We start from the raw sequence: 16,028 nt of genomic DNA on the forward strand, positions 1-16,028 counted from the left end.
TGTATATATTCTCCCACCTCCCCCAGTATATTCATGTCCTTATCATATAACCACTTCCCTATACACATTCTATTATGAAGCCTTCTTTGCAAGTCTGGGAGAAGCTCTGATGTCAGAATTCTTCCTTGCTTCCCTGAGATCCAGAGTGGCCTATTGGTTTGTATCTTATGCTTTAAATGTTTCATTGAGCATTATACATCCTGGCATCTAAAGCTGCTTTGAAATCCTAAAGTATCAGAGCTGGAAAAGAACTCATAAATAGCCAGATTCAGTTCCCTTGTTTTACAGATAGGGCAGCAAAGCCTAAAAAGGGGAAAGAATTTGTTCAAGACTCCACCAGACCTGGGATTTCAGCTCACAGTTGCATGATGCCAAGATCAGTGCTCCTTATAGAATCGAATCCACTTTCTGTCTCCTTTGTGACTGAGTGAGTAAGTTACATTGGCTAAAGTGTGATTCAAATGAAGATGACATTGCTGTTGGCAGAGGTTGACCCTATCTAAGTCATAGGTCAAGAGAATGGAATCTTCCTGGTTCTTCTGTGGGGAAAAAAAAGCTTATATGTGTATATCCATGTGGTCTTACTCTGTTTATCTCTGCTTGTCTCCCTGACCTGGCTTCTTCATCGTCAGAACTCTAAGCTCTCTGGATTGACTGCTGTGGTTCCGGACATCCCAGGTTTCCGCAAGATTCTCCCTCGCTCAGATTACATCATCATCCCCAAGAGCAGCCTGCAGGAGGAGCGGAGCTGCCCTCAGCTAGAGCTGTGTGTGGCCCAGAACCAGATATCCCCCAAAGGATCATCTCTTGTGTCCAACACTGCCCTGGAGACAGTGCCCGGCCATGCAGGCATGGCAGAACAATGCCTGGCTGTGGAGGCCTTAGCTGAGGATGTGGGGGCCCTTGCCCAGCCTGGTGCTGTACAGGAGATCGCCGCCTCAGAGATCCTCGGCCAGGATGTGCTCCTAAATGAGGCTTCCCTGGAGGTAGGGGAGAGCCATCAACCTTATCAGACAAGCCTGGTTATTGAAGAAACCTTAGTGAACGGCTCATCAGACCTCACCACTGGAAGCCTGGCTGTGCCCCACCCCCAGGTGGGGGAGAGTATGTCTGTAGTAACAGTCATGAGGGTAAGTGACAGGTGCTGTGATTTTGCTTTACCTGAGAGAGTTAAAAAGGCAGCTAGTCCCATGCAGTTTGATTCTGGAGTTGTGGTAATTAGGAATTGGTGTGGCACTTCTGAGTTGGACTGCAGTCCTCTTGAATCTTTTTGCCCCTAGGCTTGGTCCAAAGTCCTTTTCAGTTTCTTAGGCACTCACATCTCCTCTTGCTCAGTATAGCCAGTGTTTTCTTCACACGAGATAAGGTACATTAGCAGGAGGGATGGGAATGATATTTGGCCTGTCCATGAGTCAAAGCCAGGATCTGTTAGGCTGTTAGCATTGGTTAGGATTTTATGTTCCCTTATGATTGTTTCAGCAAACACAATAGCATCTTGAGAACTGTTCAGGAGGGATTGTAAATTGTCTTCTTGGGCACAGAGTAAGTAGAAGAAGGAAGTTCTTTTCACAGCCAGGTTGATTGGACTAATAGCCGAGAAAGAAGGGGGAGGTCTCTTCCCAGTGGTTTTCCAGTCATGCCCAGTTGAGGGGAAAGAGCAGTGATTTCAGTCATCCCACAGTGTGGACCCTGGAAGTGAAGAGTTGGGGAGCTGCCACCAGGCTCTCTCTCATCCTGGTTAGGATGGCATCCTCAGAGAGGTAGTTGTCCTACTCAATCTAAGAGGACCAGCGTGCAGTGGCCCCTGCAGCCTGGATGGATGACAGCAGATAGCCCTCCAAAGGATTCCTTGCCAGGCATAAATTTTATTCTTTGTTGCTGCAGTGCTGTATACAGTAAGGAAGCATGCCATTGGCCTTGTTAAGGTAGATTAATAGGTTGCTAAGGGCTTCCCTGGTAGCTCAGATGGTAAAGCGTCTGCCTACAGTGCAGGAGACCCAGGTTCGATCCCTGGGTGGGGAAGATCCCCTGGAGCAGGAAATGGCAACCCACTCCAGTGTCCTTGCCTGGAAAATCCCATGGATTGAGGAGCCTGGTAGGCTACAGCCTATGGGGTCGCAAAGAGTCAGACACGACTGAGCGACTTCACTTAAGAACGTTTGACAGGGTCACAAGAATTGGTTTCTTTGACTGTTTATGCGATCTTAGGAGTCTTAAGTATCTTAACCTCAGTTTTCTCATTTGTAAAATGAGGATAGCACATTCCCTGTGATAGTGGTTTTCTTTGTCCTTAATTAAACTTTTATTTTGAGATAATTGTAGATTCATACATTTTCTTGATGCATCCACTGGATAAGCATGTTATCTCTGGTTATTGGACTTGATTGTCTTCAGTGTTACGAGTGCTTCTGGCTGTTCTTCACTCCATCTCAATAAAACTGTCTTCTCTCCTGTACCCGCAGGATTCCGGTGAGAGTAGCTCCTCTGCGCCAGCCACACAGTTCATCATGTTGCCTCTTCCTGCCTACTCGGTTGTGGAGAACCCCACCTCCATCAAACTGGTTAGTATGTGGGGAGTTGATGGAGATTATGGCTCCGTAAGAATTCTCTTTCAGGTGGTTTTCTAAAATTGTTAACAAACTTAGGACACGGGGACTGGCAGAGATCTCAGAGATTTTCTGGTTCAGATATTCTTAACTGGGGGTGAGGGAGCGGGGGCGGGTCTGTGAATAGAGTTCCACAGGATCCTTGAACTCCTCAAGTTACATACAAATTTTTCTCTCTGAGAAGGTAATTTCCTGGGATAGGTTCCATGGCTTTTATCATATTTTCTGAAGTGTAGATGTAGAAAACTTGAGAGATCACTGATATAATTGAGTCCTGTTACTGTGCAGGTTAGGGAAAAGGTCCAAAGAAGAGAAAGGACTTGTGATTCAGGGTCACTGAACTGCGAAACAAGGCAGAGCAAGGACCCAGGCCTTTGGATTCTCAGTGTTATTTCCGTCACACACTGCAGCATGTGGGCTGAGACTTTGTCTCAGGGTTTTGTGTAGGGCCTCCAGTAAACTGTTGAGTAGAAGTGGTGTGAGCCAGCATCTTTGTCTGTCTGTCTTCTTAGGGCGAAAGTATTTAGTCTTTCATCATTAGCTTTTTGTAGGTTTTTCATAGATACCCTTATCATGTTTAGGAAGTTATTCTTGCTGGAAGTTTTTAACAGGATTGGATATTGGATTTTTGTGTGTCTTTAGAGATGATTGGGTTTTTTGTTTTTGTTTTTTTTTTTTTTTGGTTTGTTAGTAGGATTATTAGTATTTTTCAAATGTTAACTCTGTGTTCCTAGGGTACCGTCACTTAGCAATGATATATTATCCTTCTAATGTATTATTGGGTTGGATTTGATGACATTTTGTTCAGAATTTCTGTATCTATAGCCATGAGGGATATTATTGGTCTCTTAATTTTCTTATACAGTGTTTTTCTTGTTTTAGTACAAAGTTATGCTACCTCATAGAATGAGCTATGAAATATTTTCCGCTCTTCTGTTTTTTGGAAGAGTTTTGTATAGTATTGGCGTTATTTCTTCCTTAAATGGTTAGAATTACCAATGAACTCATCTGGGCCTGGAGATTTCTTTGTGGGAAGGTTTATAATGGCAAGTCCAATTTTTAAAATATATATAGAACTATTCAGATTATCTATTTTGGAGTGAGCTTTGAAAGTTTGTCTTTCACAGAATTTGTCCATTTCATCTAAATTGTCAAATTTATTGCCATAAAATTGTTCAAAACATTCCCTTACTCTTTTTTTAAAAACCTGGTAAAATATACATAATGAAATTTACCCTTTTAGTCAATTTTAAGTGTACAATTCAAGTGCTATTGATGTTAAGTATATTCACAGTGTCATGCAGTCATTACCACTATCCATTTTTGGAACTTTTTCATCATTCCAACCAGAAACTGTATATTAAACAGTTACTCCCCATTCCCTGGCCCTGCTTTCTACCCTAGGCCCTAGTAATAGCTATTTTACTTTATTGGAATTTGTGTATTCTGGGTACCTCAAATAAGTGGAATCATACAAATACTACCTTTTTAATCTGACTCTTTCATTTGACATGTTTTCAAGGTTCATCTATCTTATGGCGTGTATCAGAATTTCATTCCTTTTTATGGCTAAAATATATCCCATTGTGTGTGTATACTACATTTTGTTTATCCATTCATAAACATTGTTGGATATTTGGTTTATTTCTACCTTTTGACTATTGTGAATAGTGGTGATGTGAACTTTGGTATAAAAATGTCTGAGTCCCTGTTTTCAGTTCTTTTGGATGTAATACCCTGAGGGTAGCATTGCTGAATTATGTGATAATTCAGTGTTTAAAGTTTTGAGGAACCTGTGTCCTTTTAATGTCTATAAAATATGTAGTGATTTTCTTTCTCCATTACTGACATTGGTAATTTGAGTCTTCTTTCTTTTTTCCTGATAAACTTGGCTAGAGGTTATTGATTTTATTGCTCTCAGAGAGGGAACGTTTGGCTTCATTGATCCTCTCTATTGTTTTTCTGCTTCCTGTTTAACTCATTTTTGCAATGATCTTTATTATCATCATTCTGCTTGCTTTGGGTTTAATTTGAGTCTTACCTAGTTTCTTAAGGTAGAAGCTGAAGTTGTTGGTTTGAGACCTTCTTTTCTAATATAGCTGCTTAGCGCTTAATTTGCCTCCAAGCACTACTTCGGGCTTCTCTTGTGGCTCAGCTGGTAAAGAATCTGCCTGCAATGGTTCAATCCCTGGGTCGGGAAAATCCCCTGGAGAAGGAAAAGGCTACCCACTCCAGTATTCTGACGTGGAGAATTCCATGGACTGTATAGTCCATGGGGTTGCAAAGAGTCAGACTTCCACTTTCAAGCACTACTTCAGTGGCATCCCATGAATTTTGATAGGGTATGTTTTCATTTTCATTCAGTTTGAAATGTTCTCTAACTTATTTGACCCATGAGTTATTTAGAGGTGTATCACTTTCCAGATATTTGGGATTTTCCTGATATCTTTCTGTATCAATTTCTGATTTGATTCCATTGTGATTAGAACTTTGTAATTTGTATAAGACTTGAATCCTTTTAAATTGATTGTGGCTTATTTTATGGCTCAGAGTATGGGTTCTCTTGATAAATGGTCTAAGTGCATTTGAAAAGAGTGTGTAGTCTGCTGTTGGATGGAGTGTTCTGTACATTTCAGATTAGGTTGAGTTGATTTATAATGTTCCTTACTGATTTTCTGTCGACTGTTTCAACTACTAAGAAAGCATCCACCAGTCATTGTAGATTTATGTATTTCTTTTTGCAGTTCTATTAGTTTATGTGTCACGTACTTTGACTGTTACTAAGTACATAAACGTTTAGGGTTGTTAAATCCTCTGGATAAGTTTATTGCTCCTTTATTAAGAAATGACATCTCTCACACTATTGCCTGTGAAATCTACTTAGTTCTGATATCAAGCTTTCTTTTGATTATTGTTATTAACAAACTATATCTTTTTCCTTCCTTCTACGTTTTTATAGCTTTGTATTTAAAGTACCTTTTTGGTAGACAACATATAGTTTGGCTGTAGACATATCTGACTCTCTCTGCCTTGTAATTTAGGTATTTAGTATTTAGGCACTATATATTTAATGTGATTATTAATATGATTTGGTTTAAATATGTCCTCTTACTTCTTGTTATATTATTTTGGTTATGTTTTGTTATATTTTCTTTTGAAATGCTTGAATATTTTTTAAAATTTATTTATTTGTTTTTGACTGCCCTGGGTCTTCATTGCTGCATGTGGGCTCTCACTAGTTGTGGTGGGTGGGCGCTACTCTGTAGCGTGGTGCTCGGGTTTCTTCTTGCAGAGCTAGGGCTCTAGAGTGTACGGGCTTTAGTTGCTGCAGCTCCTGGGCTCAGTAGTTGTGGCACATGTGCTTAGTTGCCCTGAAGCATGTGGAATCTTCCCGGACCAGGGATTGAACCCATGTTCCCTGCATTGGCAGGTGGATTCTTAACCACCGGACCACCAGGGAACTCCAAATTGAATATTTTTAACGAATCCATTTTATCTCGTTTATTGGTCTATGGCCTATTTATTAACTTTGTCTTTGTTACTGTATTGGTTTTTTTTAGGATACATGGTTTCTTTTAGGTACATATATTTAACTTGTCATAGTCTGCCTTTTCCTCTTAAAATTCTCGCTACAGATAAACAATACTAGGTAAGAAAGTTGTAGTAAATTATTTTTCCTGAGCCTTTCCTCTTCAGGAAATTAATGTTCTTTCATGGTCTAATAAATGTTAATCAGGCTCTTCTAGAACTACTTAAGAAGGCAACATCAGCCTTGAACACTGGCATTATTTTCTAAAGTCATTTCTGTAAGCTGCTGTTGAGGAGTATTTCCAAGTTGGTGGTGATTTATTTATGGAACTAACTTTTCTCTGGGAATGTATTCAGAATGAATATTCTGTATGGGCCACAGTCAGAGAAAAGAGAAATGTTTTATTTTCCGTTAAAAATAGTCTCACAAACTCTTTGTTCCTCAAGACATACCCATTAAGCAGAAAGGGCAAGTGGTTTTACAGACGAGGAACCCAGGGCCCGAGAGCAAGATGGGTTCTTGCAAGAGCTCACTCAGTGTGTCGGTGGCGAAGCCGGAGCCCACATCCTGTTCCCTGGCGTCACCCAACTTCACACTCATCCCTGATTTGCCACCACTGTCATGTCCCTTTCTCCTCAGGTGTTCTGGCCAGAGGCAGCCTAGAGGCAGCTTGGTGTTTCCCAAGGGAGGTTTTTGCTTTCTGGCCAGGCTAGGGAGACTGGATTGGTAGCTGAGTAAGCCGTTTATAAGTGACCGAACAGATCTGACAGGGAAGTGTTTTCTTTCCTGCATTAATCAAGAAATGGAGCGTGGCTAATTTCTATTTGTAGCTGAAATGTAATACATTCTGTTCAAAGTGAAATCACCAGAGATTATGTGTGCCAGTGATTGAATATATGTATGCAAATAATCAAATTCTGTTGAGTGTCAAAGGACCTGGTTTCAACTGGAGTTCCCTCTCTTTTTTTTTTAGTGACTGGACTGTTTTTATATCTTTGAATCCTAGATTCTAGGTTTTCTGATTTTTAACTAATAAGAATGAAGATGAAGCAAGTTCTTTGATGTATGGAGAGCCGTAGCGTGCAGCAGGATGCATGGAAGGAGTTTTGACCAGGAATCAAAAAGATCTGTCTTCTAGGCCTGGCTCTGTCCTTGAGTCCCAACATGATTCATGATTTGAAACAAAACATTTAACCACTCTGAACCTCAGTAGTAGTAATACCTACCTCATAGTACTGCTGAGAACTTTAAATGAGATATTGATAGAGTGTTTAGCACTGTGTGGTACTTCACCTAATTAGTTAGTTGTAACTATCATAATCTTTATTCTTCTGGTACCTAACTCTGTAACCCTAGGCAGTTGTCTTTCTTCATTTGCGTTCACTTTCTCCATTTCTGAAAAGTGAACTAATTAGTTGTGTTTTGGGGTCTTTCCAACTCTGACCTTTTAAGACCATGAACTGGCTGATTTTTTGCAAGCTGGTATCGTCCTGCCGTTGTTGGGGTTATACTAATCATCAGGATCTAAGAGAGATTAGATTGTACTATTGATCCTGACCTTTTCTTTTTTTTTTTTTAACAGACTACTACATACACCCGACGGGGCCACGGGGCGTGCACCAGCCCAGGCTGCTCCTTCACGTACGTCACCAGGCACAAACCGCCCAAGTGCCCGGCCTGTGGTAACTTCCTTGGAGGGAAGTGGGTCCCAAAGGTAAAGCCCGTTGGCCATCACTGCTTCAGAAACCCCACAAAGTAAACTGGCCGTTCCCCTTAGGAGCAGATGACTTAAATTAATGTTCATTTAACTTTTCTGATGCTGCAAATAAATCAGTTTCTTTCTTTTTAAGAAGAGAGAATAAAATGTAATCCATAACCTCCATCCAAAGAAAAGCCATTGTTAAGATTTCAGTGTCTGTTAAGATTTTTTCTAGTCTATCTGTGGATATAGAAATTCTGTATCTTGTCTTTTTTCTTTCACCATACCATATCATTAAATATTCTTCAAAAACATTATCTTTAATTGGTTCATAGTTTTCCATGAATGACTATACTATGTTAAATTATTCATTTCCTGTTAGGGTCACATTTTTAGCAATCCACCCTCCACTCTAACTGCTTAGCTATTCATAAACACAGGGCACATCTCATTCCTTAGCTCCAAGTCCTTTTGGTTTCATGTGGAAAGTGTTAGTTGCTCAGTAGTGTCTGACTTTGCAATCCCATGGACTGTAGCCCAACAGGCTCCTCTGTTCATGGGATTTTCCAGGCAGGAATACTGGAGTGGGTTGTCATTTCTTTCTCCAGAGAATCTTCCCAACCCAGGGATCAAACCCAGGTTGCCCACATTGCAGGCAGATTCTTTATCATCTGAGCCACCATGGAAGCGTACTTAGTTTCCTATAGCTTCTATTAAAAGTGGAGGTCTTTAACCCAATATTCAAGCTCTGCCATAGTTTAACTTGCCAAATAAATGGTGCTCAGTAAATAAATGAGCTTCAGAGCTGTGCCCCTGTGATGTTCAGTTCAGAACACGTTTTTGGTTATCTGTTGTATGCTTAGTACTGACTATAAAGCATACATACTTGCCACATTTTTGATATGAGACTATACCTAGGGACAAAAGGACTAAAATAGAAGCGGTTTTATAGAGGAGATGGTTTGGAAAGAGCAATAGAATTTGGGTAGATAGAAAAGGAAAGAAAAGGCATTGTTTTTGTGAAAATAGTTCAGGCTAGGATTGTGTTCATCATGTGTTTCAACTCATGGTCCAAACTTATTTTCTCTATAGAGAAAACTTACATAGTGTCATACTTACTAAGTTCCTTTGGGGCATTTTCCACAGAACATTTCTCAGAAAATTATCAGGATAGTGACTTTTGCCCTCTGGCTAAGTATTGAAGTTCAGGATAGCACCAGTTTTGGAGACAGAATAGGTTAATAATTAAGAATATAATTCTGAAGTCAGCTTCCTCAGTTCAAACCCCTACTTCTCAGGTATTTAACTTTGTAACCTTGGGAAAGTCATTCTACATTTCTGTTCTTGATTTAGGCTTCCTTTCATTTGTAAATAGAAATTAACAATATTACCTACGTCAGTAGGGTTGTTGGAGGGGTCAGGTGAAATTATCCTTGCAAAGTGGATGGTTCATTTCTAGTGTAATTATGTATTCAGTCATTGTAGGGGTGCACTGCTCCCATTGTTGGCAGGAGTATAATTATCTCTGTTATTGCTGTGAACATTAACACTTCAAGGGGCAGGAAATACCTAGGGCTTTGTGGAGTTTTTGTGTTGTTGTGAAGCCATTTCATTTATTCCCACCCTAATTATTCTCCCAAAATATACTTCCACAGCTGCGGTAGGAAGATTGAATTGGGTAGTAATTGAACTCCTCCTTGGCCCTTCTTCACTGATGCACAGCAGATCTGTCAAATGACCTTGTTTCCTGTGTGAAATAGTCTAACCGATCCTGTGCATAATCTGCTTCAGATTCTGTTTTGACTTTGGCTTTCTTTCCTTTTTCATTTTGTCTTCTCCCCTCCCTTTTATTGAAATAATTTTTAAGCCATTCTCTTTCTGAGATCGAATTCATGACATGCATACATTTTTTTTCTTAGCTGCTTGTCTCCTGTCTTTACTTGCTAAGCCAGAATTTTTTTCTCCAAGGTTTTTCCAAGAATTACTATGTAGGGATTTCCCTGGTGGTCCAGTGGTTTAGAATCCACCTCCTAATGCAGGAGACACAGGTTCAGTCCCTGGTTGGGGAATTAAGATCCCACATGCCTTGGGGGCAACTAAGCCCATTCACCAAAACAAAGAGCTGATGCCGCCAAATAAATAATAAGTAAATATTTTTTAAAAAGAATTACCATGTAAAGAGCATGTACTGTGACTTCTAAGTCTCCTTGAAACAGAATAAGTGTGAGAAGAAAAAGGGTAACGTTGTAGCATAAATGCATTTAAAATTTTAGAGATAAAAGTGACTTTGGTTATCATCTAGTTCAACTCCCAGTTTCCAGCTGAGGAAAAATAGATTGAGGAGAAATGACTTGTTACATTCACATTGTTAATTATGCTATTGCCTTTTCCACTGAACCAAACTGCAGGCATTGCTGTGCTGTTAAGCTGCAGAATCTTAAGATTTCTTGAGTTCTGATTTTTGAAGGAGCAAGTATAAATAGTTTCTGAAAGTTCCAAATATGTCCATGCCATTCAGGAAATGACTCACCTTTTCTTATATTGTTCTGGAGTTCATACTGGCTAAAATTAGCCCAAGAAACATGTGGCACAGTTCCCAGTGAGTTGGACGGAACAAAAGATGGTATATAAGGCTCTTTAGCTCAAGGCCTCACTCCTATAGCAGTAATTGAGGTCTCTGCATGAGGAGCTGGTAGTATTTGTCTTCCATCTTGAAAGAAAGTGACATCTAAAAAGGGTACGCTGAGTGAAGGAATTGTGAGATCACTAGCTCAAGGTTTTTTGCTCTGTTTGCTTAAATTACTCAGTCTTCCTGCAAAGAGTTTTTGTCTATAGCCTACTTAGTGGGCAACATTTTGCTCAAATATCTCATGGTTTAACATGTCTCCTGTTTTTCTGCTGACTTCCCTCTTGAGCAGTCACAAAGCTGGGTACACTTTACTAAGAATGTTTCTTGTCCTCATGGTTTGTCCTTGTGTGTTAGAACCTAAGAATGCTTTATTGGAGATTTCTTAAAGGTCGTCTCTGTTGGTTCTTAGCCAGAGGCACCATGTGGCCCAGAGGGACTTTAGAAATGTCAGGGGTTCTTGGTAGTCACTGACTGGGAGACAATACTGAAATTTAATGGCATTGGCCACAGGTACTGAGCTTCCTGAAAAATGCAAAGAGGGGTCCTGCTCCTCCTCCATGAACAATTAAGTCTCCCAAAAGGCTGTCTTCCTGCGGTTGACCCAAGAGCTCTCTTTTTCCATAATGGGAAATGAGGAATCAGATGAAGCTTGCCTCAGGTGACATAAACAGTTAGGAGGAAGCAGAGCCTAGACAGAACCCAGCTTTTGTGTTTTGTCTTCTAGTTTATAGTGCCTTTCACTATTCATGTGGAAGAAACACCCTCTGAGACACATTCTGGACATAACCACTGTTAAGAAATTTTTTTAGGGAGTAGGCCTTGGACAGTCAGAGGTCAAGGTAAAAAATTCTAGCATTTGTTTGCTGAAACCTAAAGAAACATGTCATTAAGAAATTTATTAGAAGAATAGGTTTATCCTAACTGTAGCCTTGAATATTATGGTGAAAGGAAACTGGAATCAGAAGACTTAGGTTCAGGCCAGTTTTATAAAACTTGGGACCTGAAGTCAGCCTTTTCCTCTCTCAGCCTCAGCTTCTTATCTGTTGCCTATACAATATTGTTATGAGGATCAAATGAGAGAATATTTGTAAATGTGTTGTCAGTTGTAAAATGCCACATGCATAAAAGGTTTTCTTATTTTTTCTAGGAAAAGCCAGCCAAAGTCAAAGTGGAATTGACTTCTGGTGTCTCCTCCAAAGGCTCTGTGGTTAAAAGAAATCAGCAGCCTGTCACCACTGAGCAAAATTCCACCAAGGAAAACGCTTCCAAACTGACTCTGGAGAACTCAGAAGCTGTAAGCCAGCTCCTCAGTGTAGCTCCTCCAAGAGAAGTGGGTGAGGAGAATGAGTGGGAGGAAGTGATCATCTCAGATGCCCATGTTTTGGTCAAGGAAACTCCTGGGAATCATGATACAGCAGTCATTAAGACGCCAGTGGTCAAGCCTGAGGTCTCGCTGGGGACAACTGAAAATGACAGTCCTGGACTAGACGTGCCACGGCCAGCCGAGGGGACCAGCACCTCCGGTTCACTCCCTGCTCCTAAAAAGCCTACAGGGTAACCCCGTGTGTTTATACATAGCATTGCGTTTAGAACAGCAGCTTGTGAAGTGCCCTGTCTTTGTTTTGTCCATGTCTTTATAGCATTCCTGAGAGAGGCAACAGAGCCCAATTCATGGTTTCTATGTTAGATACAGAAACCAAGGCCTAGAGACATTGATTTGCCCTCTCTCCTATACTCTGCTGTCTTTTCACTACTGTCTTGGTCCTTATACATCTCTTCTTGTCAGTCTCCCTAAAGCATTTATTGTAGAGTCTTGCTAGTACAGACTGTGGGCAGTGTTACAGCCCTAGTATCCAATCCTGGCTCCTACATTTGGAAAGAGAGGCATTATTAAGGAATCTTACGTAAAGATTCCTGTCCTGGTGGTCAGAGAACTAAATTCTGATTGTGACTCTTTCCTGGGCTTCTATTTGACTGGGCACAGTCACTTCATACCGATTCTCCCCCTCTGGAAAATTTTGAGTTGGGTCTTCTTAAAAAAAAAAAATAAATCATATCCTCAGTGCCTGATCATACTGCCTGAAAAAGATCACATGTAAAGCTTTCAGATAGGAGAAGTCCGTAAGTATAGGCTGTTTTCCCTCCCTTTTTTAGAGGTTTAACTGGATGCTCTATGTAGCTGCTTTCCAGAGGCAGCTATCATCTTACAATGGAAATTCCTTATTTGTTTATATCAGTGGTTCTCAAAGGGGCACAGTGCCCCAGGGGATATTGTGGCAGTGTTTGGAGACATTTTTGGTTGATACAATTGGGGAGAGAGTGCTGCTGGCATCTACTGATAGAGGCCAAGGATGCTGCGAGACATCCTGCACTGCCCAGGACAGCCTTTTTTGCCAGAGAATTATTTGGCCCAAAATGTTAGTAGTGTCATGGTTTAGAAATTCTGGTTTATATTATTATGATGAAATTTTTTATTGTTGAATAGAAAATATACTTAGTTCAAACTCTAAGATGTAAGAAATACATACTGAAAAAAATCTTTCTGTCCCATACTTCAGTGCTCCGTTCCCATTTACCAGAGACAATATTCCCAACTTTGTGTTTTTAGAGATAATCTTATCTTATATATAAACATATATGTATATATCTGTGTATATATATATATATATCTGTATATATAAACAGATAGTAGTGTGTTTGTGTATTTATAATAAGTCAAGATATTAAAATATGTATGTTATGCTGACATTTGTGTAAAGTGGGAAAAATACATGTGATGTATGTACATACAGAGTTAACTCTTGAACAAACATGGGCTTGCATGGTGTGGGTCCACTTACAGATGGATTTTTTCCAATACATACATACTATTGTACTACGTGGTGTGCAGTGGGTTGAATCTGTTAGATGGGGAACTCTGGATATGGAGGGAGGGCTGTGCAGTTATCACTGAGCTTTTTAGTACGTGTAGGTCAGTTCCCCTAATACATGCTATTCAAGGTCAGTTTGTGTGTGTGTGTGTGTGTATTTTTTCCCCCACCTTTCTTTACACAAATGGCAGCATAACATACATACTTTGACTCATTGCCTTTTAAAATTTAACAATACATCAATACTTTGAGATGGTTCTGTGTCCTTAGAGAAGGATGCTGTGCACTTTTGCTTTGGGCAGCTGAAGCACTTTAGCCAAGGTGTATTGAGGCCTCCTATGGACAGGCTTTATGCTCAAATTGGAGCTACAGAGATGAAGAAAACATGGACCTTGTTCTCCAGGGTCTCTCAGCAGCCCTCATGTGGGAGACTGATACACTTTAAATACTTGAGCTGACTGGGGGTGGATTAGATGTTATAACTACATTGGCTGTTGATAATTCCTCACTGTAGGCACAGTTTTGCATGTTTTAAAAATCTTGATAATGACCCATGAAGTACCTGTAATTACTTTCCCATTTTACATATTAGAAACTTGAGGTAAACAGAGATCTCTTGCCTAGGGTTACAGAGCTACTTAATGGTTTAATTAATGTCTAAAGTCTGACATTTTAACCAGGACGGTATTCCTCTAATAAAGTGCTATCTGGAGATAGCATTTTGATTTTCTTCCCTTTGGTCTGGAATTTCTAGGAGAGTTTCCTTCTTTTTTTCTCTTTTTTCAGAGTTGACCTGCTCACTCCTATGCCCAGAGCCCCAGAGCTTAAAGGGAGGGCACGGGGCAAGCCGTCATTACTGGCTGCAGCAAGACCCATGAGAGCAATTCTTCCAGCCCCAGCTAATGTGGGCCGAGGCAGCAGCATGGGACTGCCCAGGGCCAGGCAGGCCTTTCCTCTGAGCGGTAAGGTCTGGGACAGACCCGGGAGGAGGGACTTTGAAAGGGAAGGGGGCAGGAGTGGGGGTTGAGCATGGAGATGAGAGACTTAGGGCGACTCTGAATGCACTTAAGTCACCAGTTTGGCTCCTGGTTGTCTCAGATAAGACTCCCTCTGTGAGGACTTGTGGCCTGAAGCCAAGCACACTGAAGCAGCTGGGCCAGCCCATCCAACAGCCATCTAGCACTGGTGAGGTGAAGGTAAGACCATTCCCCAGAGGGGGAGCTCCATGGGGGGTGCTGGCTGCTCTGAATACAGGGCTTCCATTGAGTGTCTCAAAGCCATAGGCAAAAAGCCCCCATTATTATACTGGTAGAGCTCTGGGAGTAGGTTTAGCATGAATGACATGTCTATTTTTTAATTTCTTGTTATGTATACTTTTATTTAGAAACAATTTAAAACAAAAAAGTTGTAAGAATAAAAGTAGTACAAAGAGCACCCATGCACTCTCTAACGTCACCTACTGTTAACATATTAGCCCATTTTGCATTATCGTTTGTGCTCATGTATCTTCCCCATTGTGTGTGTGTGTATTTAAAATAGGCATAATTTAAGGGTAACATGGCCTTTTACTCTTTAATGCTTAATTGTGCATTTCCTAAAAATAGAGGTGGTTTGTTACTGAATGAAACATTGATATTTTTTCATTTGTATTCCAATTTTGTCGGTTTTACCCAGTTAAGTCCATTATAGCATTTTCTACTTCAGTACAGGATCTGGTCTAGGATTAGATACTGCATTTAGTTGTCATATCTTTTTAGAAAAAAATGAATGCATGATTGCTATAGAAAATATAGAAAATTCAGGTAAGGCAGAAAGAAAATAAGTCTTAGGATCCTGTCACCTAGAAATAACAATTATTGACAGTCTGGTGTGTACTATTCAGCCCTCAAGTGCTTTCCTGCATTTTTCTGTTTATGTTTTAAATGTAATCTTTTAAACCTAAAAGAATGGCTCTTTCTCCATATACTGGCTGCTTGTTCATTCACCAAGTCAAGTCCAACTCTCCACAATGCCATGGACTGCAGCGCACCAGGCTTCCTTGCCCTCACTGTTTCCCAGTTTGCCCAAGTTCATGTCCATTGAATCGATGATGCCATCCAGTCATCTCATCCACTGGCTTGTAACCAGTATAGTTCATTCCATTTAATTATAAAGCTGTTAAAGATTTATTACCAGGTGTCAAAATTGCATGTGTTGAAGCACATTTTTTCTTAGATTTTTTGTTTTAGTTCTCTTTGCCATATGTGACCTGAATATGATCAAAATTCCTTAAATCAGCACTTTTCTGAGCATGCCTGTCAGTAACACATTTCTACATCAGTAGGCATATACATACAGCTACACATTAAAAGCTTAATGAAGCTATGCCCATATTAAATGCAGTCATTTTTCCATTTCTTTTTCAAAATCCTGATTTCAGCCCATTAAGTTAATTTCATGACCCCTCAGTTTGAAATTGAAAACCCCAAAAGGGACCAAATTGGAATAGAAATATCAGTCTGCCTTCTCCCTTGCCCTGTGCTGTCAGGTAACTGCTTTTATCCAACAAGGGTATCAGCCAGCTTCTACTTTGAAGGTTGATCTTTTTTCACCCAGTAGTGGTGACACCTCTGGGTGCATGTGTGATCTTTGACTATAGAAGGATGGTAATGAGTCTGCTTCGGCTACTTCCTAGATCTCCAGGCCTAAGAATCCC

The 16,028-nt window shown here is 40.4% G+C and overlaps 1 protein-coding gene and 1 non-coding gene across 4 annotated transcripts in view; both read left to right on the forward strand.

Moving 5' to 3' along the window:
* Positions 1-16,028, forward strand: part of HMGXB3 (HMG-box containing 3) — a 67,019-nt gene that overhangs the window by 7,595 nt on the left and 43,396 nt on the right. For 2 of the 3 annotated variants that reach the window (XM_043913262.1, XM_043913261.1), the window contains exons 4-9: positions 633-1,130; positions 2,463-2,561; positions 7,718-7,849; positions 11,611-12,017; positions 14,120-14,295; positions 14,432-14,529. In XM_043913262.1, the coding sequence (XP_043769197.1) occupies positions 633-1,130; positions 2,463-2,561; positions 7,718-7,849; positions 11,611-12,017; positions 14,120-14,295; positions 14,432-14,529 (1,410 nt within the window). The remainder of the gene's footprint in view (positions 1-632; positions 1,131-2,462; positions 2,562-7,717; positions 7,850-11,610; positions 12,018-14,119; positions 14,296-14,431; positions 14,530-16,028) is intronic. The other variant, XM_043913263.1, reaches the window with a different exon arrangement.
* On the forward strand, positions 1,951-2,022 carry TRNAC-ACA. Its single transcript has one exon. It is a non-coding gene; the product is annotated as a tRNA-Cys (tRNA).

Source organism: Cervus elaphus, chromosome 9 (assembly GCF_910594005.1).
Source record: "Cervus elaphus chromosome 9, mCerEla1.1, whole genome shotgun sequence".
NCBI classification, from domain to species: Eukaryota; Metazoa; Chordata; class Mammalia; order Artiodactyla; family Cervidae; genus Cervus; species Cervus elaphus.